This window comes from Rhinolophus hipposideros (assembly GCF_964194185.1).
Source record: "Rhinolophus hipposideros genome assembly, chromosome: 8".
Classification (NCBI taxonomy): domain Eukaryota; kingdom Metazoa; phylum Chordata; class Mammalia; order Chiroptera; family Rhinolophidae; genus Rhinolophus; species Rhinolophus hipposideros.
In genome coordinates, this window is record NC_138054.1 from 57,276,916 (window position 1) to 57,304,852 (window position 27,937).

The window sequence follows — 27,937 nt, forward strand, 5'->3', positions numbered from 1 at the left end:
GAGGAAGGTGCCAGGACCAAAGGTGTTTGCCTTCCTGTCAATGGAATGGAAAGTTCCAAACCAGGTACTCAAAGATCTGTTCTAATTGTTGCTTCTGATTTTTTGCCTTAACCTTTGAGAGAATCTTGGACTGGAAGATATCAATCTTAAATTCTCCCTCTGATAAATTTTTAAGAACAAATACTTTAAAAGATCCACTTAAAAGGATCCTATGATCCTTTAGAAAGCCTATGTTGCAAGTGAGTAGGTCCTAATGTTAATTATTCTTTTAATAAAGTAAATGTTTCTTTTACTAATGAAAAATGTTTTTCTTACAGCTTTTAGCGGGTGGTTGAGTGTTTCTGGAGGCATAGCCCTCCTCAGAGGATTTGGGTCTAAAAGCTCTCCAGGCAGAGACAGAGCTGGGGCCATCCCCAAGGAAAACGGGGCCTGCAACTTCCCTTAGCAGTAGGGCCAGAGTTTAAATACAACACTGTCTGCTCTCAGCAGGGTGGTAGTCTAGAGTAGGGGAAAAACACGTAAACAGAAAATTACCACTCAGTTTTCAAAATCTTTGACATCTACTCTTTTGTCTTTTATAATGTGTGTCATTTGCTTACAACATTTTATAATCAAATTTTGTTGGGGGTTGGGGTGGTGAATACATACTCGTATATGAATTTTGTGTCCTGTTCATTGCAGAATGGCTCTGGCCTACCCTGGGCATTGGGCAGGCAACCTATTCTGGTTCTCTGTCACCCACACGTGGGTTCAAACAATCTTAGCCCTTAACACCAGGCACATAAAAAAAGAAACGAGGCCTATTGATACTCCAAAAGTAAAAGATTACAGTGGCACCAACTGCCCCTCTCTTATAACCCCTGGAGCCAGGGTGAGATGGCCCCACAGTACCAGCAGCCTTCGTTTTGGGGTAGATATCGTTCATGGGACATTGGATACACTATGGAGGATGGCTCAGCAGTGTGGTCGCCAGCCAGCTTTCCTCTTCACGAAAGCCAAGGGAGTCTGTCAGGATCATATGCAGCATTTAATCAAGGCTCATACTTTTCAGAGTGTCCTCTCTGCATTGTCCCCATACTTGTCCGTCAGAGCAACACTTGCTCATTAGCTTCCTTCCCCCAACTCTTCTCCGTGCTATCTAAGTGTGGGTGGGTGGGTTCTATCTCTCAGTGGTTCACCCCCCACCCCACACCCACCGGCAGAGCAGAGGTCTGATTAGTATCGTCGGCCCGGCTCACCTATTACTATACTTGGGCAGACAAGTTAAGGAAATCTGAACATTTGAGTTCCGAGTTTTTCAACCTTGACATCACTGATATTTTGAACTAAATAATTCTTTGTAATGAGGGGCTCTCTGTGCATTGTAGGATGTCTAGCATCAACGTGGCCAGTAGCACTCCACAAGTCATGACAACCAAAAATGTCTTCAGACGTTGCCAAATGTCCCCCGGAAGCAAAATAGTCCCCAGTTCAGAATCACTGTTTTAATTAAACCAGTACGGTTATCTTCGATTCTTGTTTCATTTTGAGCCAAAACGTACATGTCATTATAACTAATATATCAAGATAATGTTTACTTCTGTTTCCAAGAGAAGAAATGTGTAGTCTAGGTGTTATCACCCCCACCCCCCATCATACACACACACACATCACAAAACGGGGCTGCTGTTGCCATCTGACGGGTGAGCGGTCCAGCTCCCAAATTCCAACCCGAGGGCTGCCTTCTGGGACCACTCTTGGTAGCCGCGTGCCGTAGAGTGGGTTCCTCATACGAGTACTCTATTGGCAAGTGTGAATGCAAGGACCAGGCGTGAAAGACAGGCGTTGCGAAGCGGGCCAGGAGGGAGAGCCATTGCTAGGGTACATGATCCACTCGGCCACTTCCCAAGGCATTTGGGTGCTTGATCCTGCGCGACAGTTTAGAAGCTATGCAACACATCCGAGGGGGAGAAGGAAGAAGCACCCATTGCTCAGTGTTGACACCACTGGTCAAAGATCTGCCCCCTGGGGCTGTGACCGCCCCCCACACCCGCACCTCTGGGCTGTACCTGTCCGGGTGATGCGACCCGAGGCGACCAGCCTGAGGTCTGGGCTGAAGGTGGAGCTCGCTTAGTTCTACCTGCAGGCGGTGGAAGTAAGATCAGCGGTGGTGAAGCGAGCAGCAGGCGGGGCCCCACACCACCCGCCCCACCCCATCCCCGGGGCGGAAGGCAGACTGTCGCGGGAGTGAAGGGACAGATTAGCGCCGTCACTCGGTGCCCACGTTAGCAGACACCCTGCCCTCGATCACTCGTGCACGAACTCGGAGCAACTGACGCATTCATTACTCCCTCCCTGGGTAGTTACATTTTTATGGCCAAAAAAATTGGGGTCGGGATTGATGACTTTTCTCTTTTCACAATCGTCCTTCGTTACGTCATTTTACATTTCAATAAGAAAAGAGGTATACACAAACAGAAAGGAAACCCCACACTCGAGATTTCCCTGCGCGCCGCGGGAGCGAGGCGAGCGGAGGGGAACCTTCTCGCCGAGGTCTGTCTCTCGAAGAACCCGAGCCTCCCACTCGGGAAGGGCGGCGAAGGGAGCCGTCTCTGGGGGCCGCCGACCACCGAGGTCCTCGGGAGCAACGTCTCCGGGTGCTGCTGTCTCTTTAAAGAGGCGGGGCTCTACCCGGAGGAGGCGGGGAAGTTCCGTCCCCCGGATCTCCGGCTTCCGGCAACTCCGAGGGACCGGAACCTACGCGGAGCTTCTGAGGCCGGAGCCTTCCCGGGACCGGCGGGACGCCGAGCCCCCCGAGGTGAGGCGGCCGGGTGTGCGGGGCTGGCCCGGGACACAGGGGTCCCGGTATCCCCTGCCCGCCGGGCCGCTGCGGCCCGGCTGCTCCACCGAAAACACTGCCTCTGCTTCTTGGGCATCTCTTTCCTAGACTTGCAAAGGGCTCAGGGTGCCCCAGGCGTCAGGGTCACCATCACCCCAGCTCCTGCTGATTGCTTGGCTGTGCACTAAGCGCCTTACTGTCTCATTGAATGGCCCCCAACACCGTATGAATAAGTACCGGGTTTCCCCGAAAATTAAACCTAACAGGAAAATAAGCCTTGGAATGATTTTTCAGGATGACATCCCCTGAACGTAAGCCCTCATGCATCTTGTGGAGCAAAAATTAATGTAAGACCCGGTCTTATTTTCGGGGAAACAAGGTACCATTATGAACCCATTTTACAGATGAGAATACTGAGACCCGGAGGAGCCCAAAGTCATACAGAGAGAAGCAGCAGAATCAGGAATGAAACCCAGGTCTGTCTGACCCCAGAGCTTGTGACCTTAACCACTGGCTAGGCTGAACTGCCTTTGCTCTGCACTGTCCTCACAGCCACCTTTCTCAACCCCCAGCTTTCCCTTCCTCATCCTTTCATTCCCCGCTGCACCTGGTCCATAAACACACATAGTAAGATTGGATGGAACCTTTGGACCTGCCTCCTCCAGTTAGTTTCTTTATAACAGTTTTAATAATGTCTAAGGCTAAATGACTTTTTGTATAAACTTTTCAAACCCCACTAAAAAGGGAAACAAATACCATTTCGAATGCTGAAATAAGATTTGTTTGCAGAAATTTTATTTTGGTATCCTGTTAAGTTTATTCATTTTTCCCTTTTTAGACCTCTGCGAATTTGCTTCCTAATAGTTGGGAGAAGACCCACTGGCTGAATGGCAGCTGTAGATGACTTGCAGTTTGAAGGTACATCAGTTGGGTGCCCACCTTTTTCTTTATGATCAATATTTCTGCAGTCACAGTGACAAATTTTTATTGCTGTACTGGCACATATGTTAAAGTCGATTATTTCAAACATTTTGGTAAAAGAATATTGGCCACACCCAGGTTTTTCTATTTGTCCACACCAGCTGCTCTTTTTTTTTTTTTTTGCCAAATAGCTCTTCAGATGGTAACATAAATTTAGTCCAGTGATTACAGAAAATGTATATAGAGTCCCTGCTTTAGTTCAACAAATATTTATTGAGCACTTACTTTGTGCTTCGAACTGTACCAGGTACAGGAGATACAGATAAAGGAGAATTTTCTTTTTTATACTGCTGGAGTAGATAAAAGTATGAAAAGATAATTATGATGAAATATGATCAGGTCGTTTCTTCACTGAATCAGTAAGTATCTCATGAGTGTGACGGTGAATCAGGCAATTGTTCTAGTTATCAGGGATAGAAGAGTGAACTAACAGCCAGTTTCTTCCCTATGAAGCTATCAGTCTAGTAAGGGAAACATTTATTTGTGAAATGGTCTTTTAAATATCTTATTTAAATATTAAATAATCTACAAACTATGAAAGGGCTATAGGAAGAGTTTATAACTCATAACCCAGAGCCTGATCTAGGCTAGGGATTGATGAATGCTTATTTGTCTTATAAACACTTGTGTAGTTCTACTATATGGCAGGCACAGTTCTAAGTGGTTTATAAATATTAACCAGTTTAATCCTTATGTCAGCTTTATGAAATAGTTGTTTTATTCTTCCTATTTTACCAGAAAAATTAAGTAATTTGCCGTCAAGTTAGATAGGAAGTGGTAAAGCAAGGTTTGAACCCAGGCAGGTTACCTTCACAGCTTACGCTATTTCACTACTATTTGAGGAAGAGATATGATGAGTAATCCATTTCATCATAAATACTATCAGTTCCATCTTCAAAATACATACAGCATCTGACCACTTCTCACCACCTCTGCTACTCTCCCTCCGTGTTCAACGTGATGATCGCCTCTTGTCTCTATTATAGCCCTTACCCTCCTTCTGGTCTTCCTGCTTCCTCCCTTGCCCCACTATAGTAAATATTTTGCAGCCAGAATAGTCCTTTAAAATTAAGTCGATCATGTCATTCCTTTCAAGCCTTCCAGTGGCTCCCATCTCACTAGGAGTGAAAGCCAGAGCCCATTCTGGCTTTGGAGGCCGTATATGATCCAGCCCTCTACTGCCTCTGATTTCATCTCCTGCTACTCTTACCCTTTCTCCATCTGCTCTACCCACACAGGCCTCATCACTCTTCCTCCTAGACATCGAGTACACTCACAGCTTAGGGCTTTTGTGTCATCTTTCTGTTTGGGACATTCTTACTCCAGATAGCCACATGGCTTGTTCCCTCACCCCGTTCAAATCTCTCTTCATTAGAGAGGCCTTCCTTGGCCATCCTATATAAGAGTACAATGTGAAAAAGTTCAAACATATAGAGAACAGCATATACACAGTGCCTGCAGAGGGAGGAAATTTGCTTGATTTTTTTTTCCAAGTAATTGAAAGAAGGCCAATGTATCAGAGCTCTGATGGTGGGACAGGCTATCACAAAGTGGGGTTTGAGAGGGGACAGAGCCAAATCTTGCAGGACTTTATAAATTATGTTAAGGACTTTGCTCTCTTTTGTTAAGGACTTTGCTCTTTAGAAAAGAACACAGGATGCTGTGTGGGTCATGGAAAGCTTCCCTGAGGAAGAATGGTAGTGTTAGATGAATAAATGGAGTTCAGGAGCGTTCAGGTACAAGATACTGTGTCAAGAAAGGAACAGAGGCAAAAAAAAAAAAAAAAATAGCAAGGAATATGCCAGGATGTAGAAGCAGAGAATGTTGGTGGAAATAAGAAACATACCAATCTTGCCCTCAAGGAGCCGAGATGGGCAAGAATAACTAAGAGAGCAGAACACGTGAATAGTCATCATGTGAGAGGTACACACATCCTACATTCCAATCAAACTATGCCATCTGCTGTTCCTCAAACACGGACACATTTTCTATCTTCGTCATCCCATTTCCTTTGCATGAGATGCCATCCCCACCACTCTGGCCATTCTTCATATATGGCAGCTTCTCCAAGAAGTCTTTTCCAAGCCCATGAACTAGATGAGTTAATGTCTTCCTTTGATCCTTTTTGGCCTTTGTACCTAGAATGTGACAATCTGCTTTTCTTCTGGCATACCCTGGCCCCTTGTAAACTACTGCTTTTGAAATATGCGACTTTAAGTATATATATCGTCTTGGTCTGATTCTCTCAGGCAAAGTTGTGACCTCATCTTTTTAAATCAGTGCCCTGTCCAGTCAATAAATGATAGTTGTAACTATTATCACATGTCATCCTCCAAATCTCTCTGTAAAATTATCTACATTTTATAGTTGAAGAAACAGAGACTCAGAGATATGGAGTCATTTGCCCAAGGTCATGGAGTGTTAAAGTCTTAACTTAAACAAAGGCCCATCTCACTCCAGAACCTCATGCTGCTTCAACAGACAAACATTGGAGACTGAAGCTTAAGTAATTGTAACATATCAGCCACCGAATTAATTTCAGTCACTGTAGTTCTGTCTATAAAACTATTTGCATAGCTGGAAGGCAATAAGAATGGGCTCAGTTATCCAAGAGCCCCATCCTACTGCCAATTGCAGGATTCATGCCATATGTGTAGTGTTACAGTGGTGCCCTGATGATACCTTGTCTCAGTCCTGCCAAGTTCCAAGCTGCCCTGAGTTGTATTCAGGAGCAAATAAGTAAAGTTTGTTAGTATGCCCAGAGACAGGAAGTCTCAGGCATTTCTTGTGGACATGAATTGCTGAGGTTCTTTTGGAAAGCCTTTGAACTGTGGCTCAAGAGCCTTCAAATGGTTTGTACCCTTTGACCTAGTGAGCACACTGAGAGGTGTTCATCCTGAGGCAATAACCCAGAAAGCTTTCTCTACACAGACACTCCTCACAGCGTTATTTGTAATAATGAAGAGTCGGAAATACCCCAAGCATCCAATAACAATGGAATAATTGTGTGCACTTATGCTGTCTCTCTTCTACTCTCTCTACCCCCTGGCTGATAGAATAGTATGTAGCCACATAAACAATCATTGCAAAGACTGATATAATATGAAAATATCATTTTTATATAATTCCCAGTAGACAGAACAGAATACAAAATTGTTTACATAGTACTATCACATCCTAAATTAGTACTTGGCGCATTGTAGGTACGCAGTAAATATTTGTTGAATGAATATTCATTCATTCAACATCATCACTGGCATGAATCTTACTATATAGAGAAAAGGAAATATACCAAAAGTTAAAAATGGTTGCCTTTCTGTGGTGGGACTAAGTGATTTTTATTCCACAGTTTCTACTTCTCATTTTTGTCCCCAGATTTTCTATACGGACTACATAGGACTTACTGGAAATAATAACTTCCATTAAATGTTTTTGTATTTGAATCAAAGAAGAGAGGTTTAGATTGGGTACTTTCTGTGGGTCAGGCACTCTGCTAAGGAGCTAAGTAATATTTCTAACTTTCCCAATATTCTTTAAAGTAAATATTATTCTCCCCATTGTACAGATGAGAACACTGAGGCTTATAGACTTTAAGTTCCTAAATCAGATTCATGTAGTTGGTAAGTAGTTGAGCCAGGACTAAAATCCAGATCTGACTCCACATTCTGTTGTCTTCGTAATCATTTTTCTATGTCAGCTTGATTTTTAGATGAGATTTTCTTTTCAGAGACTTTTGCCATTTGTATCAGACAGGGTCTGCAGCAAAGTTGAGATTGTAACAGCTTGTCTTTAAATCAAAAGCATAACATTTCCAGTGTGGGTAAGGTCCCTGATGCCCTTATGTTCTAATTGATTTCAGAATTTGGTGATGTAGCCATTTCTTTAGCAGCAAACCCAGATGCCACCACAATAAGCATTGAAGATCCTAGTGAAACCCCCAAACATCAGCGAGGACCCCCAAGAGCCTCAGGGAGAGAAGAGGACGATGAGTTACTGGGAAATGACTCTGACAAAACTGAGGTTTGAACTTGTCTTTGAAATTGTTTTTTTTTCTTTTAATTTTGAAAAGATGTGTTCATGAATTTGTTTACTGTCTCCTGTGTGGCAGGTAAAATGCCAAGCAGTGGCAACACATAATGGCATCACACATGGCCTCCACCTTGGGGGGACAAAGAGATAGGCAACGAGACCATTGCCATCCATGGTGGAAGGGAACACCAGGTTGGGGGAGCAGAGAGAAGGAGATTACAGAAGCTTCCTGGAGTCAGTGAGCTTAATGAATCTTGATGAAAGAGTAGGAAGTAGCCAGAGGAAGAAGGTGGGGAAGGGTGATCCAGGCAAAGGGAACAGTTTCGATGAAGTCACAGAGTCATGAAAGAACACAGTACAGACAGTACCTCTCCTATCTTCATATACATTGGGAACAAAATATACTTGGAAGACAGGAGATGAGCCTACACAGATAGGCAGGACTCAACCCAGTGAGTATGAATTGTATTAGGAAAACTATCGGGAGCTATGGAAAGATTTTAAATAATATGGCCAGATATATTTAAAGGTACTTAAGATATGGTGACCTTGTGGAATATAAATTGGAGGGAGATGGGCTGGAGGCCAGAAGAGCAGATAGGAAACTGTTTGAGTGGTTTAGGTGAGAAGTGTTGAAGCCTGAACTAGGACACAGAGGTACAGAGGGCGTCAGTAGACTTGGTGGCAAAAGGGTGGGAGAAGGGGGAAAGGATTCTAAGGAGACTTCTAGGTTCCTGCCTCTAGTAGAATGGTGCCTTTAGTAGGCTTCATGGCCTTTTTATCATGAAGATTTATTTCCGTGTGCACTGTCGTGTTCCAGAAAAATCATATTTCTAGTTTTTATAAATGGAATCATGACTACTATACTAAAGGAGCACCCAGTTATAGCAGTGGGTTCCCAGGCTTATTCAAATAGTGGAGCTCTTGGGTGCCAGGTGCTCTTTGCGGAACTCCATGAAATATCCAAATAAGTACCAAAGTTTATGCTAAATTAAATACCATCATATATTAGACATTGTGACAAGAGTTCAGACGTGGGAGCCTAACTTTGAATCCTGGTCCAGCCAGTAGTAGCTATCTGGTCTTGGGTAAGGTATTTTAACTTGCGTAAGCCTGGGTTGCCTCATCTGCAATATAAGAAAATAGTACGTTGACTATTGTCATCATCATCACAATATTAATATTTGTTCAGTGTTTAATAGCTGCCAGACATCATTTAACGTTCCTTACGTGGGTCATCTCATTTAATCCTCAAAACAACACTGTATGCCAGGAACTATTCTTATCCTTGTTTTACACATGAGAAACCTGAGGCACAGAGTTGAAGTAACTTGCCCCATTACACACAGCTGGCAGGTAGCAGATGGAACTTGACACCGCGGCAGTGAGTCCAGAGCTTGTGTTCCTCGCCTCTGTACTAGAGTTAGTGTCCGTGAAGTGCTTGTTAAAGTGATTGGCACCCTCAGGAGACAGGAGTGATTATTACCATAGCTGAACTGAATGCATTCGATTTCTCTGGAGAAATAGAACCAATGAGATGTGTACATAGAGAGAAAGAGATCTAAGAAGTGGTTCCCATGATTGTGGATGCGTGGCAAGTCTAAAATCTGATGGAGGAGGCTGGTAGGCTGGAGACTCAGGAAGAAGCTGGAGTTTGAGTCCCAAGGCATTCTGCCGTAGAACCAGGAAAAGCTTGCGTTGCAGGTAAAGTCTTGAAGGCAGTCTCCTGGAGAAGCAAGTTCCTCTTGCTCAGGAGATCAGCCTTTCCTCTTCAGGCCATCACCTGATGGGCAGAGGTCCAACCCACAGGGGAGGGCAATCTGCTTTACTCAACAAGTCCATGGATTTAAATGGAAATCTCCTCCAAAAACACCCTCAAAGAAACATCTAGAATGATGTTTGACCAACTATCTGGGCACAATGGCCCAGACAAATTGATACATAGAATTAACCATCACACAGCAAGTTTCAAACGTTTAAGAAGAAATGTATAGGGGGAAAAATCTGAAAATTGAACACATTCTATCCATTATCTTAATTTCGTCTGTGAATGGGGAAGAGGATACCAGTATTCTTTGGCCTCGCTTATGGAACATAAGTCTGTGGTGTTCAGTGTCTTATATAATATTAGGGCTGGAAAGAACCTTCCGTTTCCTCTTTCTCAACTTCCCTTCCACGTTGTGGCTGCTGTCCATGGTATGTGCGGAAGACAACACTGAATACTTCCTGAAGCAGGCTGTTCAATACCATAAGCGGCTGCAGCCACTGTTTGGACAACTTCAATTGTGAAAACAATTCTCTTTTTTAGTGAACAAAAAGTATGTGCCTATAGCACCTTCCCTTGTCCTGCAAAGCTTCAGAGTGCCGCTGTGTCGCTGTATGAATCCTCTTCAGTTATCTGAAGGTGGCAGTCATGAGTCCTGGCGTGGGGTCTGCATTTTGCTTTCAAGTAGCTATGCTTTTGGAACACGGGACCTTCCTCATGTGCAGTTTTGTTCTTTAGTCAGAACAGTTTAAGTTTTTAGTTCTTTAGAGTGAATTGATATATCACATTTTTGAGAATTCAGATGGTAATAATAGTAAGTATCTTGAGGGGGTGAGGGAGAAAAAGATATTGACCCGACTGCCTTCTGTATGTGTATGTTTGGTGTGTGCGTATTACCTATATGTATGTACACACACGTTATTGTACATGATACATATGTGTAATTAATCCTCCCTATAATCCTAGGAGGTAAAACTTGTTAGCCCTACTCTTTAAGTAAGAGAACTAAGACTGAGACAAATCTAGTGATTTGACGAAGCCAATCCCTTGTGGAGGAACCAGGATTTGGAGCCTTTTGGTGTGACTTTAAAACCCAAGCTTGTGTTATATCAGGCTGAGGGTTGAGCATAGCTATTGCAAAATTGATGAGTACAAAACAGCTTACTCTTTCATACATCTTGATTTTCCGTTAGATCAGCTCCCTTTCTGTCTGTGTAGTTGGAATAGGAAATTACTTCTGTGGTCAGTATGTTTTATTTTACCTCTGACAGTTACTTGCTGGACAGAAGAAAAGCTCCCCGTTCTGGACATTTGAATACTATCAAACATTCTTTGATGTAGACACTTACCAGGTTTGTAAACCACTTTCACCTTTCCTTTAACTGTGTTGGAAACTTGTTTCTTCTATGGTTAAACAATCAAATAATGTTAAAGCTTTTGTTACTGGCTATGGTCTTACAAAAGTAAAGGGTTACTAGCATTTGAAAATGCTATCATCGGGAAAGCTCTAATAACTGAGTTTTAATTTTACAGTAGTTGAATTTATTAACCTTGAAAAACAAATCTTCAGTAGACTTACCGCTATGTTGTTTTCCAGGTCTTTGACAGAATCAAAGGATCTCTTTTGCCAATACCAGGAAAAAACTTTGTGAGGTTGTACATCCGCAGCAATCCAGACCTCTATGGTATGTGTAGTGCCGCTTTTATTCTTTACCACGTGCCCCCTGAACTCAGGTGAGCGTGAGGGTGGCCTGGAAATTTGGAGAAGTGTACTGTTGGCAAGGCATACAGCATTTTATTTGACTCTTCTGAGCTTCAGTAGCAACCCTTGGGAAAAATTTTGGAGAAAATGCAATTATCCGCTATCTTAATGCCATGATTACAAGTAATAGTACGTCCTTTGAAAGTCTTCAAAAGACTTTACAAACTTGAGACAAATTAAGGTACTTTGTATAAGAGGAGATGTTACTTTTAGAGGATTTGGGGGAGGGCAAGAGTGCGGAGAAGGTAGTCTCACACATTTTCATTGATGGGCTGAGTCCCACCTCTGCCCTCAGGCAGTCTGGCTCCCCTGGGGACTCAGGCAGCGGCACTGGAAGTCTGTAAGAGGGAGGGGCCAGGGGAGAACTGTCATCCCCACCCTCCCTGTTATCTGAGAAAGGTCAGAGGTGCACTCAGTGCTTTGCAGGATAGGGCTCTAACATCAATGGGCTTCTGTGTTTGAGGGAAGAAGAGAGCCACCGGCTCTGAGTGCTTTCTGTGTGCAGGCGCTCTACAAAAGACTGATACACGGTCACATTTAATTCTTCCAACAACCTTTTGGGTAGGTATTACCTATCCCAAATGCGGAAGTTGACACTCAGTGAGGCTCAGTAATATATATTCCCAATCCCAAACAGTAAGTATTCAGAGCGATTATATATATTGATTATAAGAAGAAAAGGAATTCATGAGAATCTGCTGTGTCAATCACTATGTACACTGCTTAATCCTTACCAGACTGTGCGTTAAGTGCTATTATCCCTGTTTTCCACGTGAGAAAACTAAGGCTGAGAGTTGTCAAACTCAAAAAGTAGAACCCAAACCTAATTCAGTGTTACAGAAAGCCATATTTATCCTATTAGACTAGAGGTTGTAGACTACAGAACCTTTTCATCAACTGGCCTGGATGTCCAACATTTAAAACCAATAAAAGTGGAACGACTCTGGTGGAGGTTAAAGAGAGGCCCACTGATGTTCAGCTCCGTCTCTCTGCTGCAGTACCAGGCGTTCCATCTAGACAGCTGGCGCTCCAATGAGGGTGGAGTGAAAACCATGGCCTTGGTCCATGCCACTCATCTAAGCGTTGCCAAGTGGGTTCTCCTTTTAGCTCTCTCATTCATTCTTACTTCTAGTCTGAGAACTTCTGGAGAGGCAGGCTCGGTATGAGTAATACGTGTCATCAGTTCTTAGCAGAGGGCTTGGCACAGAGTAAGTACTCAAACAATTTTTTAAAAAAAATTTTTATTAGGGAATATTGGGCAACAGTGTGTTTCTCCAGGGCCCGTCAGCTCCAAGTTGTTGTCCTTCAATCTAGCTGTGGAGGGCACAGCTCAGCTGTAAGTCCAGTCGCCATTTTCAATCTTTAGTTGCAGGGTCACAGCCCACCGTCCCATGTGGGGATTGAACCAGCAACCTTGTTGTTCAGAGACCGCGCTCTAACCAACTGAGCCATCCGGTCACCCCTCCGGAAGCTCAGCAGCAGCTCGTTGTCTTCAATCTAGTTGTGGAGGGCGCAGCTCACTGGCCCGTGTGGGAATCGAACCGGCAATCCTGTTGTTCAGAACTCATTCCCTAACCAGCTGAGCCATCCGGCCGCCCCTCAAACAATTTTTGAGCGCCTTATTTTGCGATAGAGACTGAGGATTCAAAGATAAAGTCGTAGTCTCCACCCCCAAGGAGGAAGAAGAGGTAGAACTAACATCTGGTGAGCACCCTGCAAGTGCCACTGTTCCATTTCTTTTTTTATTTTTTTATTTTTTTATTTTTTTATTTTTTTATTTTTATTTTTTTTTTATTTATTTTTTTATTAATTAATTTATTTATTAGTTTCAGGTGTACAAAACAAGGTAATACTTAGACATTCATCATTTATATCCCTCATACTGTGAACCCCCCTCCCCCCCACTGTTCCATTTCTCACACTCCAAGGTAACCTTATCTTACAAAAGAGAAAATGGGAGGTATGTTTTATTCGTTGCGCACTTCTGGATGTTAGAAACATTTCATAATATAAAAATGCATAATACAAACTAAGTTAAGGCTCTCTGCCACCCCTATCCCATAATAAGAGTAGGAATCAGGAAAGAGGAAGAGAGAAGGCAGTATGAAACCGTTGCACGCCTGGGATGATCAGGTGGTGGTTGTGTCTCTGGAGTCCACGCTTCTTTCAGGCCTGAGTGCGCTCAAGGCACCAACTGTGTCTGTCGTGCGTCGCCGTATCCCCAGCACTGCCTAAGTACTCCAGGGCCTGGAAGGTAGTGGGCACTTAGTAAATAACGGCTGATAGGATATGATATTCTCTGCTTTCCAGGTAGGGGTCCTATAATATTTTGGCCACTGTGGTCATGTGCTGGGATGGTGTATGGATAACACATAGTCCGTTTTGTTCATTTGTTCTACAAAACTTTTGGGGATTTTTTAATTGTTGGTTGTATGGTTTGGGGGTTTGTTGTTGTTTTTTTTTCCCCATCTTTTTTGTTTGTTGAATCTTGTATGTGCTAGGCACTCAGAATACTGTGGTGAACAAGATTTCGTCCTTGTCTGTAGCAGAGAGCTTACAGGCTAGCGAGTAAACAGCAATATTTGGAAAGCTGTTTGGAGCATTCCAGTTGAGTGTTTGTGCTCCCTTTCCCGCCTTCAGGGACCAGTGTGGCTTTGAAAGCGCTAACCCATTTCTGCTAGTCATCTCATCCAACACAGTAATTTTCTTAATTTTATGATATGTCAAGGCGCCTGCAGTTATCCCAAAAGGTATTGCAAAATATTAATGAAATTCATAAAATGTATTAAAATCTTTTGATTTAAAATTGTATTTGTTCTAATAGTACTTTTTCTAGATGGGAAGAAACAAGGATGGTGTTCATGAAATCAAGCCCCATGATGGAAGGGATTTGCAAAGCATGGTGTACTCATCCGCTAACGGGAATGTTTCATAATCACTAAAAAAGAATTAGCTGATTTTTATGAATAGCTATGGTAGAATCTCTAGGATATATAAAGGCAAAAATATATTAAGGTGAAAATGTATATGTATGTTGTCATTTGTATAAACATACGCACAAATAGGCATTTGCTTATATGTCTATAGAAATCTCCGGCAAGATTCACTAGAAAATGGTTACAGTGGTGAGCTCTGGGGAGGGGAGATACATAGCTAGAGAACAGAGAGGGCAGAAAGTTACTTTTCTCTGTATTCCCTTTTAGACTTCTTTGAACACTGAATTATGTGCATGTATTTTTCATTAAAAAAAAGAGATAAAAAATAAAGCCTTAAACACCCCCCACACATACACACACCCACGCCCATGCACACACACCCATGGTGAACTGGTAGATTAAATTAACTCTTCCCTAAAGTGTTCTGCCTGCCCTAATCTTCCATTTAGACTTCAGGACATGTCTAATTTAAGTTCTTTTTCACTGGCATTAACATTTGGCACTTAGATAACTTCTGCTTTTGCTTTCTGTTTCCTGATGAGGAAGGTTTCACAAAATGTCCATGAATTTTTTTGGTGTTCTCCAATAAAAGAAGCTATAAACAAATCAGTGTCTTTATTCACCTAATTGTGGGAGGTCTTTTGGCCTTTGCATTCCAATCCCCCCATCTTTAAGGCAGCTAATTACTGAGTTGTGTGTTTGACTTTTCAAAAATGAAAATTCTCACTAAATGAGTATTGAATGCATCAAAAATTCCATTTTCCCTTGCTTATATGACTAGGGCTCTAAGGGAGCTGTAAGAGTCTAAAGGCTGGTGCTTCATTTTCTTGTTTCTGAATCTTCTGGTTTCCTTTGCAGGCCCCTTTTGGATATGTGCCACATTGGTCTTTGCCATAGCAATTAGTGGGAATCTTTCCAACTTCTTAATCCATCTGGGAGAGAAGACATACCATTATGTACCCGAATTCCGAAAAGGTTGGTTGATAGCTTGACTCATTTGGAATGCTGTCATTTATAAACCATGAGTTCCTTTCATCCACTGAGCTCTGAGGCCCCGTGTCTAGGTGCTGCAGCCCCTGCTTTCTGTATTTCAGGGTTCAAACTACCTACTTCCTGGGAATTGACCACCCATGTATTTAAATCTACATAACCTTTTTTTCTAAATTGTGGTAAAACATACGTAGCATGAAATTTATTATATTCACATGTTTAAGTGTACGATTCAGTGGCGTTGAGTACAGTCACAGTATTGTGAATCCACATAGTCTTCTGGGAAACTATAAAGGAATGCCCCATAGCACTTGAAATTTATCCAAAGAGAAATGTACAAAATACGTGAAAAGCAGTGTGCATGAAAGTCTCTATTGTAGCACTCTTTGTGTCACCCAAATGTTGGAAACCATAGGGGCGTTGTTATTTAAGTCATGATGACTCAGCTAGCTAGGTCTGTAGCCGGGAATTAGGAAGCTCTAGAGCAAGGTGGAAGAGTGATCATCCAAACTGATGCCTGTGCTGTTAGCGACTTTGTTAAAGACACGTCTGCACAGTCTAGGTCAGGGCTAGAAGGAAGAACGCAGAAATGAGGGTGTCCATTCCGTGATGGGCTGGTGGATGACATTCGTGTTTTAAAACATCCTTTCTTGTGGTAGTATTGGATAATTTAGAAAACAAACCATAAAACAAAACAAAACAGCTTTTAGGGACTTACAGATGACAGCCACCCCAAAATGAAGAAGTTTGGCTTTGTAAAAGCTGGATCCACTTTCTCAGTTCTCTCCTTCCCTCCCTGCCTGCTCTCCTGTCGAGAGGCTGTGTATAGACTGTATAAGAGTATGGTCTCTGGAGCGAGGTCACTGGCTTCAAGTTCCTGCTCTACCACTCATTAACTTCTACTTTGTCAGGCAGGTTATTTCATCTCTCTTGGCCTCAGATTCCATATCAGTGAAACGAGAATAATAATGTCTGTGTTATAGGGCTATTGTAAGAATAAGGAGTTGATGTAGTATGTAAAGCAATAGTCGATATTTGTTTATATGTACACATACACATACATGCATGTATATAGAGACATGTATTTACCTGTGTGTGTGTATCTGTGATCCTCTGTGCCTCCTTCCTTCTTTCTTCCCCTCTACCCTTCATGCCCGTTTTCCCTTCTTCTCTTTCCTTCTCCATCATTGAGTCAGACCTGGATTCAGTCTCAACTCCATTTGTCAAATGGAGTTTGAGTTTAACTTCATAAATGTTATTCATGAGATACTGACCCTGCCTTCAAGTAGTTCAATGATTAAGCAAAGAAAAGACAGGTAAATGAGTGTTGCTGTAAATGGCATGTGTTAATTTCTATATCCAAGGTACATATAGGTATATTGACGGAAAAGAAGGAGTGAATCACCCTGCCCGAAGGTCTGGAAGCTCAGGAGAGTCTTTATCTTTTTTCACCCTCTTTGGCTGGGCATCCCGTATCTGGGAGTCATGGGATGTATGTACCAGTAAGGTAGTGATTGCCTCCATCAATAAACGGTTTTCTATTGTACATTAAGAGTATAAGCCACACATCCAAGGGCAGATCCTGCATCCACCACTTACTATTTGATTTTGACCAAACCACTTAGCTTCTCTGATCCTTTTCCCTTATCTCTAAAATGAAGTTACAGAATATGTGAAATAATGTGTCTACAAAATAACATAAAAAGCTAATTACTGGTTGAGCATTTATTATTTACCAATCAGTGTTCTAAGTATACCTGTTTTTACGCATTGAAAATTCATTTACTCATATAAAATTCTAACAATTTTATAAGGTAGTATACTATTATCATTCCCATTTTATAGATGAGGAAACTGAGGCAGGAAGGTTAAGTAACTCACCACCCAGAGTTACTTAGCTCTGAGTGGCAGAGCTAGGATTAGAACCCACGAGGTCTGCATCCGGAGTCTTTGCCCTTGACTGTTACACAATGTTGCCTCTCAGTAAAGCACTCAGTTTGATGCCTGGCACCCAGTGGCTAGCTGTAGCCATAGTAGTAATTCCCTTCCCCTTCTTTTGGTTGTCCAAGAAAAAAGCAGTATGTCAGCAAAATTGCATTTGGCTTAATCAGGGAGTTCCCAAGGTGAAAAAACTGCTCTGGGCAGCTAACAATATTTTGGACAGTCACATGTCTTACCAGAGTCTGACTGTAATGACTAGGGGTGCCTTTGTTCTTGCCAAGCGTGGTAAGTGAACTACCTGCTGATTTTTGTGTAGGAAGGGCCGGTGCCTCGGGCCGAGCCATAATCCTCCACTCCAGAAGGGGGAGAATGAAACCTCTAGGGGGTGCTGCTGCAGCTGGAGGAGGAGGAGGGAGGTACAGTAACACACTGAACAGTGGCTGTTCTGAGAAGCCGCTAAATAGCTTTCCCACCACAGAGCCAGAGTTATTTAAAGAAGAAAGTGAAACTGGAGAATATTTCAAGCAATTCATCAATAAGCTGGAACTCCCTATTTCACAGACAGAAGGAACTCTACATAGCATGCAGAGCAAGTTAATCTGTACCCAGGGTATTTTAATAAATTTGCTAAAGAAATCAGTGTCAGCTCTTGTTACACTAGGAAGGAGGACATGTTCTTCCAAAGGGATAGTTGGCTTTTATTTGATTGAAATGCTCCAGTATATTTGAACATTTGTAGTATGGCCCTCCGAAGTATTTCAGTTACATGATTCAGTTTTTAGTAACTAATTTAATAATATTTAAATTTGTTATTAAACAAATTTAGAAAACTATATGAGAGATTACTGGTCATCACCACAAAGACAAATGCCCAAGATTCATCAATTCAGCATATTTTTAGAGTGCCTCCTATGTGTCAGGTAGTGTGCCAGGCTCAGGGACAATGAAAACCAGTAAGGCATGATCCCCTGGTCCAGTGAAGTAGAGGGATGTGTTAGGAACTAGGTCCAGTAGGGTCTTGGAAATGCTCTGATAGTGCATTCAAGGCTTGGTAGGATTAAAACTTGTGTCCTGTCGTCGCCAGTGTCCATAGCAGCCACAGTCATCTACGCCTATGCCTGGCTGGTTCCTCTCGCACTCTGGGGTTTCCTCCTGTGGAGAAACAGCCGAGTTATGAACATCGTTTCCTATTCGTTTTTGGAGATTGTGTGCGTTTATGGATATTCACTCTTCATTTATATCCCCACAGCAGTAAGTACCACACTTATTCTGAGTAATGCTCTGTCCTGGGTTGAAAAATGTAACCAGCATCATTCTTTCTAGCTTAACACTGATGTGTGCCGGAAAAACACCCTTTGAATTTAGAAGTTCAACATGAATGGGGACTGGGGAGCCAAGTGCCTTCCTTCACTGGATCTCAAGCCCTTTGTTATGAAAGCATTCACCTCAGTCTGCATGCTGGTGGTTTCTCAGGCTGTGCTGAGAAACCAGAGGCAGTGGGGGCCCAGCGCTGATTGGCTCACGGGCCTTTGTAAACACATGTGCCTGGAATGAACAAACGCCTCTCTGAAATGCCTCCCCACACCCCTCCCCTCCCTCTCTTCTTTCAGATACTGTGGATTATTCCCCAGAAAGCTGTTCGTTGGATTCTAGTCCTAATGGCCCTGGGCATCTCAGGCTCTGTCTTGGCAATGACATTTTGGCCAGCCGTCCGCGAGGATAATCGGCGCATTGCATTGGCCACAATTGTGACAATCGTGGTGCTTCACATGCTGCTTTCTGTGGGCTGCTTGGTATGTCTCATTCCCGTGTTCTGCTGTGCTTGAGAGGCCAATACTGAAAGGCCTCAACCTATTACACCCGATGGTTCTTTAAAGACTAGATCCATGAAAGAACTACTTTTAGATCGATTCTCCTGGATGAGAAGTGGGAAAGTCATGAGAATTTGATCTTAATCTCCCACTTTACCTCGTTTCTGAAGTTTGGTTAGGATGTGGTGTCTGGCCAGAGGAAGTGGGGGTGGATGAGTGTCTATAAATAGGATTGGGGGGGGGGACTTCTGCATTTGGATACCTTTGTTGGTTTTCTGCACATACCTGGAAGGAGTTTTGAAATTTAAAGCTTTATAGGTGGAAAGCTTGAGAATGGCATCAAATGTAGGAAAGGGAGTTTTATTTTTAAGGTGAACAAGATTTAAAATAGTTTTTGACAAGATTTAAAATAGTTTTTGAGTTTGTGCGTTTAGGTGTCTTTTTTTTTTAGGGAGAGCATGTGCTTTTGAGTCTGACAGACCCAGATCGAAGCCCAGCTGTCACTGACTGGCTATCTGGGTTTGGGCATGGTAATTAGCATCTCTGAATCTGAATGTCTTAATCTGTAAAATGGGTATAATAGGTCCTGCCACAGAAGGGTGTTCTGAGGATAACATAAAATAATAAAGCACATAACATAGAACTTGTCTAATGAGTGCCCATAAATTAGGTCCCTTTCCTTTTCCTTTGATCCTAAGGAGACAAGGTTTTGTATCTTCTGCACACGTGCTGCTCCAAAATTGCTGTCCATGGCCTTAGCAAGGCCCGGCACAGGCTTTGAAAAACCTCCGAGTCCAAGAATGTAAGGTCAGTGATGAAGGAAAGGACATGCCGTCGGGAAGATGCCCACGTAGCACGTGTCCAGACCCTTGGTCAGGCTTTGCAGTTGTGGGAGGAAATATTTCTTTGGCACTGTTTGATCTTTAATATTTTTGTGTAGACGACCGTGGTCTCATTAAGTGCATTAATAAGATCCCAATACTTTATCATTGAGCAAGTGTCCTAAAATGTGCCAAGTTCTGACACAGAAACCTGATTTACACGCACTTAACATGTGCCTAAGCTTTAAACCCTTGAGACGGGACTGTTGGTTTGACTCATGGCAGAGGGACACTGTTAATTTCTGGCACTTGGAATCTCTGGCTGATCCCTTGAAATGCTGCTGTGACCCTCTGTCTGCTGAAGAAGAACGTCCTTTTCATTGTAACTCACTCTCTTACTGTAATACCTCTCACTGGTGTCTTCCCATCTCTCTTCTGAAATTTCCCCCCATTATATACCTGGTTGAGAAGTTGGTGAAGAGAAAGAGGCAGGAGAAAAGGCATGGCCTTGTGTGGTTCTGTAAAGAACAGAGTGGAGCCAGGCAAACTGGACAAAGGAGCAGGGAGATAGGTGGTGATTGTTATTATCCCATTTCATCTGGTACCCGTGGCCAGGGAGTTTATTTTATGCCTATTACTCCCTTTTGGTGTAAATGACACTGAGGGTAGGATTTAGCTGCCCACCTTGCTACTCGGGAACTTCCGAAAGAGAGACTATGGTGAAGTGGAAAGAGCACTGGACTGGGAGCTGCTAAGGCAAGTGCCTTAGCTCTCAGAACCTTGGTTTCCTCATCTGGAAACCAAGATGGGAGGTTCTTATTTTCATGGGCTCTTGTGAGACTCAATGAAATGGTTGTGAAAGCCCTTCATAGACTGTGACAATTTCTTCAGATGTAAAGAAGTTTCTAGAGGAGCCCTGTGTCATCAGCAGCTGTCAGGGCCACTCCTGCTTATTCCTCCTGTGTGCCCCAGGAAGAGCGGTCCCAGGTCACACAACTCTGAAAGAGTAGGCCTTTGCACTGGTGCTTCGCACTGGCCTCTTCCCGTCTGTCTTCTGAACTTCTTACCTACTATATACCTGGTTGAGAAGTGGGAGGAGAGAAGGAGGTAGGAGAAAAGGCATTGTCCAGTTTCAGGGACTCAGAGGAGCAGGGCAGAGGGACGGTAGAGCAGGGAGGTCATTGTGGGACTAGAACTTCTTCTTGGAGGGGAGCACAGTTTCCTCCTCCTCAGGGAAGGAGCCAAGCCATGGTCAGGTGTGTGGCGAGGGGCCCGCGGTGCCTGGGGTTTTGTTCTCCACATGGGAGATCCCCGCCTCCTTTCCCTTCTGGAGGAGGTGTGCAGTGCAGCAGGGCTGAAGCGGACTCGGGATGGATTCTAGCCCCACATCCATCACTGTGTGCTTTGCTTACGCCCGCTCTCTGGACCCCTGCCTCCTCATTTAGAAAACACTGTAGTGACATTTTTACTGTTGAATGATATGTGCAACGTGAAAAATATGACAAGCCATATAAATGAAGACATTATTATTGGAAGGGCAGGGAATGGAATTGGCAGGGGAGTTATTTGAGCTGGGGGGACACTGGCTGAACTAGATAGCGTGGTCTCCTCTCTCCCCCCTGGGGAGCATGACTGGTGTTTTTGCCTTAGTGTAACGAAACATATGACAGGCCTACACCTCCTGAGGTCCCCTTGGTGCTGCACCTGTACACGATCTCCAAGTTGGTACTGGCACACACCTGGCAGGGATGACTAAGGAAGCAGCAGAGGGTGTGTCCTTGGCTGGGATGATTGGACATGTACGAGCCTGTTTGAGGTGGTTCCTGCTGACAGCAGTGGGTTCTGTGCCCTAGTATTTGTGGAACTAATGAATCCTAGAGTTATAACTTGTCTTTAGAGATCTTTTTTTCCGATCTTTTCATTTTACAGTTAAGAAATCGGAGACCCACAGGGGTGGAGTAACTTATCCACGTGACTTAGGCACATGTCAGTCCATGGAAGAAAGGCATTGTTCCTGCATGGTGGGGGCTTCGTGGCTCAGCACCCCTGCCAGTTAATTGGAGGGGCCCCACACTAGCAGCATGGCCCCGGTCTCCCCTCCTTAAGTTAGGGACTCTTCTTTCCTGCCTCAGAAAACAGCTGCTGGAAGGGGTCAGGGGAGGAAGACTTTTAAAACGAATAGAATTACTCTGGGAATGTGATCAACTAGAAAGAGTCTGTAGCTAGAAGCTTTTTGAAATGGTCTATTGAAGAGTTACCACAGAATATGTTCCGGTAAAGCTCCAGCATGTCGTGTGGGTGCCCCCTTCTGGCTAATAGAGAGCAGAACGGGTGAAATGGTTCTGGTGGCTTTTTGTCTTTTTACCTTTCTAATGCCCTGCCTCCAAGGGGGAGTCAAAAGCGTGCAGTGGTCCTTGATTTATTAACAGTTCACTTTTCCTTTGAAAAACCAGTGTTCAAGGCTAGTGAGATTGGTATTTCCTGGACTAAAGTAAGGATTCTCAGACCTTGGAACAGGTGAGAAGATTCTCCTTAATGTTTTCTCTCTTCTACCTCCTGATTTTTGACACTTAAATTGTAGATGGTGAGTGGAAGCACTTACTAAACCTTTCATTTCCAAGCTGAAGACTTATGAGGCAAGGCCTGCGTAGCACTTTCTTTTAAAGGTCTTTGCAGAGAGCCTGGCTTAGCAGCAATCTATCAGTTTATTAAGTGCTGGTCATTTACGTGGTGTGCCAGGCCCTGTGCGAGGGGCTGGTGACGCAAAGTCAAGAAGGAGACAGTCTTTGGAGGAGAGGCTGTATCATGGAGTGATGACGAGTTTGAGCTTTAGAGTTAGAAAGACCCAGTTTTGAGTCCTGGCTCCATCACTCAGCCACATGCACCTGATTGAATGACAGCCCCTCTGAGCCACAGTTTCTTCATCTGTCAAATGAGGATAATAGCAACCTCATGGGGTTGTTATGAAGATTAGGTTATATGTAGAAAGGGCTCCATAAATGGTAATGAAATTTAAAAAGGCACTCACAGTTGAGTGAGACAGACAGAAACAGACGCTTGTAGTTCATTCAGTGCGATGAGGCCACAAGAGCCCAGAAGTACGGTTGGCATGGAGTCTAGAACAGTTTTTTAATTCCTTGTATGGTTCTCCTTTTTCGGCAGGCATACTTTTTCGATGCACCAGAGATGGACCATCTCCTAACAGCTACAGTTGTTCCAAACCAAACAGTTGCAGCAGCCAAGTCCAGCTAACAAGGAAAGTAAGAAATTACATTTTTATCTTCTTGCTGTGTGGTACAGTAAAAAATGGGCAGGTGCGTCAATTCTGTTCCACTTAGCAGAACAGAGAGGGCCAGAGCCTTGCATCTTTTTATACAATTTAGTGTGGTGTGTGGACATGCATGTCTGTCTATGTGTCTTTCTTGCTGAAATCTTCAGTTGTGAAATCCACGTGAGCTGGCTTTATAGATTTGGGAAATACCAGCCCTGAGATTCTTCTATAAAAGGAGCTCCTGCCTTTCGGTCCAGCATCCCCTCTCCTCTCCTCCCTTTGTCCCCTTCCCAGCAGTCCAATGTGGGTTTCCTCCATTTGGGTACAGTCCTGGTGGTTTCTCCTGGTTTCCCTGTGACTTTTCCACCTTGCTTCAGGCTCTGAATATGACCTTTGTTGAATTACTAGTGGGTTCTTCAAAGCTTACAAATTCGCATGCCTGGTTTGTTCTGTGGGCCTCTGATGATTCCACTGTCAAGGGTTAGCTTAGCGGGTCAGAGTACAGGAAAAAATGTCAATTCCTCCATAGCCTGTTCCTTGCCTCCCTGTTCTGCCTCCTCAGTCTGCCGAGGCTGCAGTCGTGCTGAACTTCCTGCCATTGCCAGAACTCTTCATGCCTTTGCACTTGCTATTCCAGATGTCTGCAACGTTCCTTCCCTTCCAACAGTCAACACTCACCTTGTTATCGCATGACACCTTGCATTGTGCATGACAGAGGGCGTCTTGTTTGAACAGGGTGCTGAAAGTTAAGCAGAAGCAGTCAGTTACCCGTTGTTCTGCAAAGAATAGTCAGCTGGCTGTGGCTTTTGGGGAGGTGAGGGCATAGGCTGTTCTTTGGGGCATAATGATGCGACATTATTGAGAACAGAAAATACGAGCCCAGTGGTAGAGGGACAGAGGTAGAGAAAACCATGGTGACAGTTGCCTAGGCCCCTGCAATGCTGGCCCAGAAAGCCTGACATCAGCCTGGTGAGGCCCTGGGGAGGGCCTCTTTCAGCCTGCACCTGAGCTGAGACGACAGTCCCTTTCTTACATCTTGGTTATGAAGGCTCCAGATCAAATGTCCCTGGTGTTGTGAGCCTTCAGAGTCAGAAGCTGGCATCTGAGAACAGTGTGGCCCTCGGGGCCCTTGCAGACCTCCCATCCTGATTTACACGGATTTGATAGTGCCGGGCTTTGCTCAGATCTATAAACTTGGGTGTCAGTACTTCCATTTGGGTGTCAAATCTCCAAATGAGATAGTGATGAACAGTTTCTTTGGAGCCTGCCTGGCAGAAGCATCAATCGCTTTGCCAATGAAAGGGGCTGTTCGGAGCCCCAGGCCCTGCAGATTTACGAGCTGGCTGTGCCCTCCACTGTAATCTCTGGACTCTGAGCTTTCACTGAAAAAGTATGGCTTCTAATCGTGCAGATAACCTTCTTCATGTAAATCTGTGCATTGGAGAGCTTAGCACATGGAGTGGAGTACTGGGAGAGCATTAACCCCTTCTCTGCCTGGAACCTCAGGGTCATCGGGGAGCCTCCAATTACTTGTAATCAGGGAAGTTACCCCTACAGAAGTCACTGCGATGTTATAAAGACTATTTGACTTCCTTCTCTCCTTCCTTTTTAAAAATTATCACCTGAGGGCCAGTGTCATTTCTTCTCTGAGCCAAAATCCAGGTAAAGCCTGGAAACTACTTAGAAGGCTTACCTTGGCTTGAGGAATCAAGTACTTGAAGGGCCGCATCCAGATTGGGGCTGCCTTCCCAGGGTCGTGACAAGTGGGTCTGTCCAGAGGAATGCAGCCAGCAGACAATTACACTGCAGTGTGAGAAGGGCTTTAATAGATAAGCAAAGAGCTCCGGGAGACTCCTTTATAATTAAAACCCTCTTGATTTGATACACAGGGTTTATAGGCAATTATCCTTTCACTCATTCATGTCAAGAGTGTTCATTTCATAAGCCAAAGCTACAAACCTTTTTACTAGATTTATACACATCAACTCTTTCATTCTGAAATTAGCTTTAATTCAGTGCTATAATCCTCTTAAACACAGCATCCAAACTGCATGACTTCACACCATGGCTAACTCTATTTTCTGCCAGCCCCTTATTCTTTTCCACACCATATCTGACACGTCCCTGCCGAGAGAATCCACGGGCTATGTCTTTCTCTTATATTCTTCTTTGTTCCCTTTCTTTGAGGTAAATTGGGAGAACCTGGAGTGGCAAGTAGGTCAACATAATAACTTTTAATTCTTTTTTTAAACTTATTTAATAGAAAATTTTAAATGTAGTCAAAAGTAGAGTGAATAGTATAACGAATCCCCATGTACCCATCACCCACTTTCAACAGGTGTTACCTCCTGGCCAATCTAATCCATACAACCACCTTTTCTGCCCATATTATTTTGAAGCAAATCTAAGATATCCTATTATTTCATCCATAATATTTAAATTCTATATCTATAAAAGATACCCTTTAAAACATAACCATAATACTATTGTCTCATCTAAAAAATATAACTCCTTAATATCAAATATACTTGTATTTGAATTTCATGTTGTAGTTGGTTGAAGTATCTCTTAAATGTCTTTTAAATCATAGAATCCTACTCCGTCTTCCTCTCTCTTTCCTTTTGCCATTTATTTGTTGAAGAATTGTTTATCCTGTATGTTCTCACTATCTAGATTTTGCTGATTATATCTCTATGGTATAATCTGCAAATTGGTGGTTGCATTAAGGGTTTGATCAGATTCAGGGGCTTTTGGGGAGGATTTGAGCAAGACTACTTGATATGTGCTGTTCAATTCTTCCATCCATAAACTCATAATATCTAATTATTTCTTTTTTTGATATTAGTGGCCATTAATAAGTAATGGCTATATCTGTAAATTCACTAGGGGTTTCAACATGGCGAGACTTCAGTTCTACCTTCTTTGTTTATTAACTAGAGTACTTCTTTTATAAAATTTTCCTGTTTGGTTGTCCAGTGATATAGTTTATATAAGAAAAGCAGTCTGGTAGGGACAGACTCCTCTGGTATTGAAGTTCTCCTTTAAACAGAAATAAATACACTTTTCTACAATTTAGCTCCTTTCTGTACGGGGGAATCTTTATCTGGAAAGTCACTCTTTCTTTTGTTTTTCAGTCTTCTTTTGTGTTTTTTGGAGTGTGGTTCTTTCGGACACCAAAGCCAGCAGGAAAACTGATGGAACAGCACCACCGCTAATATCTGGATGGTTCCGCACGGAAACCTCATCACCTATTTAACAAACGAAAATTAAATGTTGTTCAGCACATGTGTCTTTCAGCTCTTCTTTCTCACCTGTCGATGGTCATTGTGACGGTACGCTGGTTTGGATGAAATGCAAGGGAATGGCTTAAGTGAGCTCAAGTACCCTGCCATTTGCCTCTCACAGTCATGTGATGTGCTTCTCGTTAGATGTGCCCTTAATACCTGAAATGGATCCATCCTAACTTGTGAGGTCTTCTCAGTGTACAGATTTCCTAGGTGATCCTCTTCTCTCCAAATGCTTGCCATTCTAACATGGCCAAACAGTTGTGAACTTTGGTTGGGATTCACTGGGAGCCTAAACATATATCTTTGGTGACCTGATACTGGGCAATTGAACCCAATGGTGGCAAAATAAATACCTCATGTGACTTCTGTGCCTGCATTTCATGATTTTGACCTCAAGTTCTTTCTCGATGTTTTGTCTTTAGCATGCTGGAAGCTGCTGAGAATCTGATTTAATGTGCTAGCTGCGGTGGTGTGGGGGTTAAATTGAACGTCTGAATTTTTCCTCCTATAAGTGTGGAACAGGGGGTTTAAAGAACATGCTCACTTATAACCTATTTTGACAGTGATTTTAGAAAATTCTTGTAGGGCACTTTGAGTACCTCTGCAAGGTGGCACGACTTCCGGGCTAGATGCCTTCGAAGGAGAAACCAGTGACACCTCTAAGTTACTTTTTTATACTCTATATGAAAAATGCACACTGTCCGGGAGGCGGAGCTTCTGCCAGGTGAGGGCTGACGATTCTCCACTGCTCCTGTTGTCCTCTTCAGGACGGCAGTTTCCTGTGTGTTTCTGAGCAGTCTACAAAGACACATTTGGGTGTAAAAGGCTGACCACGCAGAGAAAGGGAGATGCACACAAATTCAGGTGGCAGTGAACTTAAGGTCACCTTGGCAAACCTCCCATCAAGTGCTGAGTATCCCCCCAATAATTCAACAGATATATATTGTGCACCTACTGTGTGCTGATCATTCTAGTAGGTACTGGGGCTAGAGCAACAAACAAAACAGACAAGGTCCCTGTTCTCGTAGCTCTTCCAGTCCAGTGATCACTGCTAAGTGGTTGCCAGCCTCAGGCTCTCCAAGGCAGCCATTTTCTCCTTCCAACAACTGTTCTGTTAGAAGCTCCTCTGCTGTTGTCACTGGTTGGTCCTAGCTTTACCCCTGCGCCTCTTGGAACAAGTCTGAGCTTTTTCACTTGGTTAACTTCAGATGTTTGAAGATAGCTGTTCTGTGCCCCACGAGTCTCTCTAGCTAAATATTTCTTCCGTCTTTAAGCACTCTTCAGAGAACTTGGTGTCACCCTCTGTACCTTCCAGGCACCCTCTGAACTGGTAACCTGGCTCGTTCTTTCTTTAATGCTTAATTCCTGCTGCCCAAGGTAGTGATTCTTATACTTGTGGATCCTGTGAATTGCCCTGTACCAGCTATCTGCAACATCCCGTTCCTATCGCTTACCAAAAGTGGCAGGGTTTTTCTTCTGTTGAAGAAAGGAGCACATTGTAAAATTAGACATATATACATACATA

The 27,937-nt window shown here is 43.5% G+C and overlaps 1 protein-coding gene across 7 annotated transcripts; it reads left to right on the forward strand.

Moving 5' to 3' along the window:
- The first annotated feature begins 58 nt into the window (after window positions 1-58).
- On the forward strand, window positions 59-26,774 carry YIPF1 (Yip1 domain family member 1). 7 transcript variants are annotated; one of them, XM_081055682.1, is made up of 11 exons: window positions 59-2,797; window positions 3,223-3,294; window positions 3,657-3,736; window positions 7,659-7,819; window positions 10,865-10,945; window positions 11,191-11,278; window positions 15,150-15,266; window positions 18,307-18,473; window positions 18,833-19,015; window positions 23,017-23,114; window positions 26,260-26,774. In XM_081055682.1, exons 3-10 carry the CDS (start codon window positions 3,706-3,708, stop codon window positions 23,104-23,106), a joined length of 918 nt encoding a protein of 305 aa, XP_080911808.1. In that variant the 5' UTR covers window positions 59-2,797; window positions 3,223-3,294; window positions 3,657-3,705; the 3' UTR covers window positions 23,107-23,114; window positions 26,260-26,774. The 7 variants fall into 7 exon arrangements, with proteins under 7 accessions (XP_080911808.1, XP_080911811.1, XP_080911812.1 ...); XM_081055687.1 differs by having other exon boundaries at window positions 2,659-2,797; window positions 7,689-7,819; XM_081055684.1 differs by having other exon boundaries at window positions 2,718-2,797; window positions 7,686-7,819.
- Window positions 26,775-27,937: the final 1,163 nt, after the last annotated feature.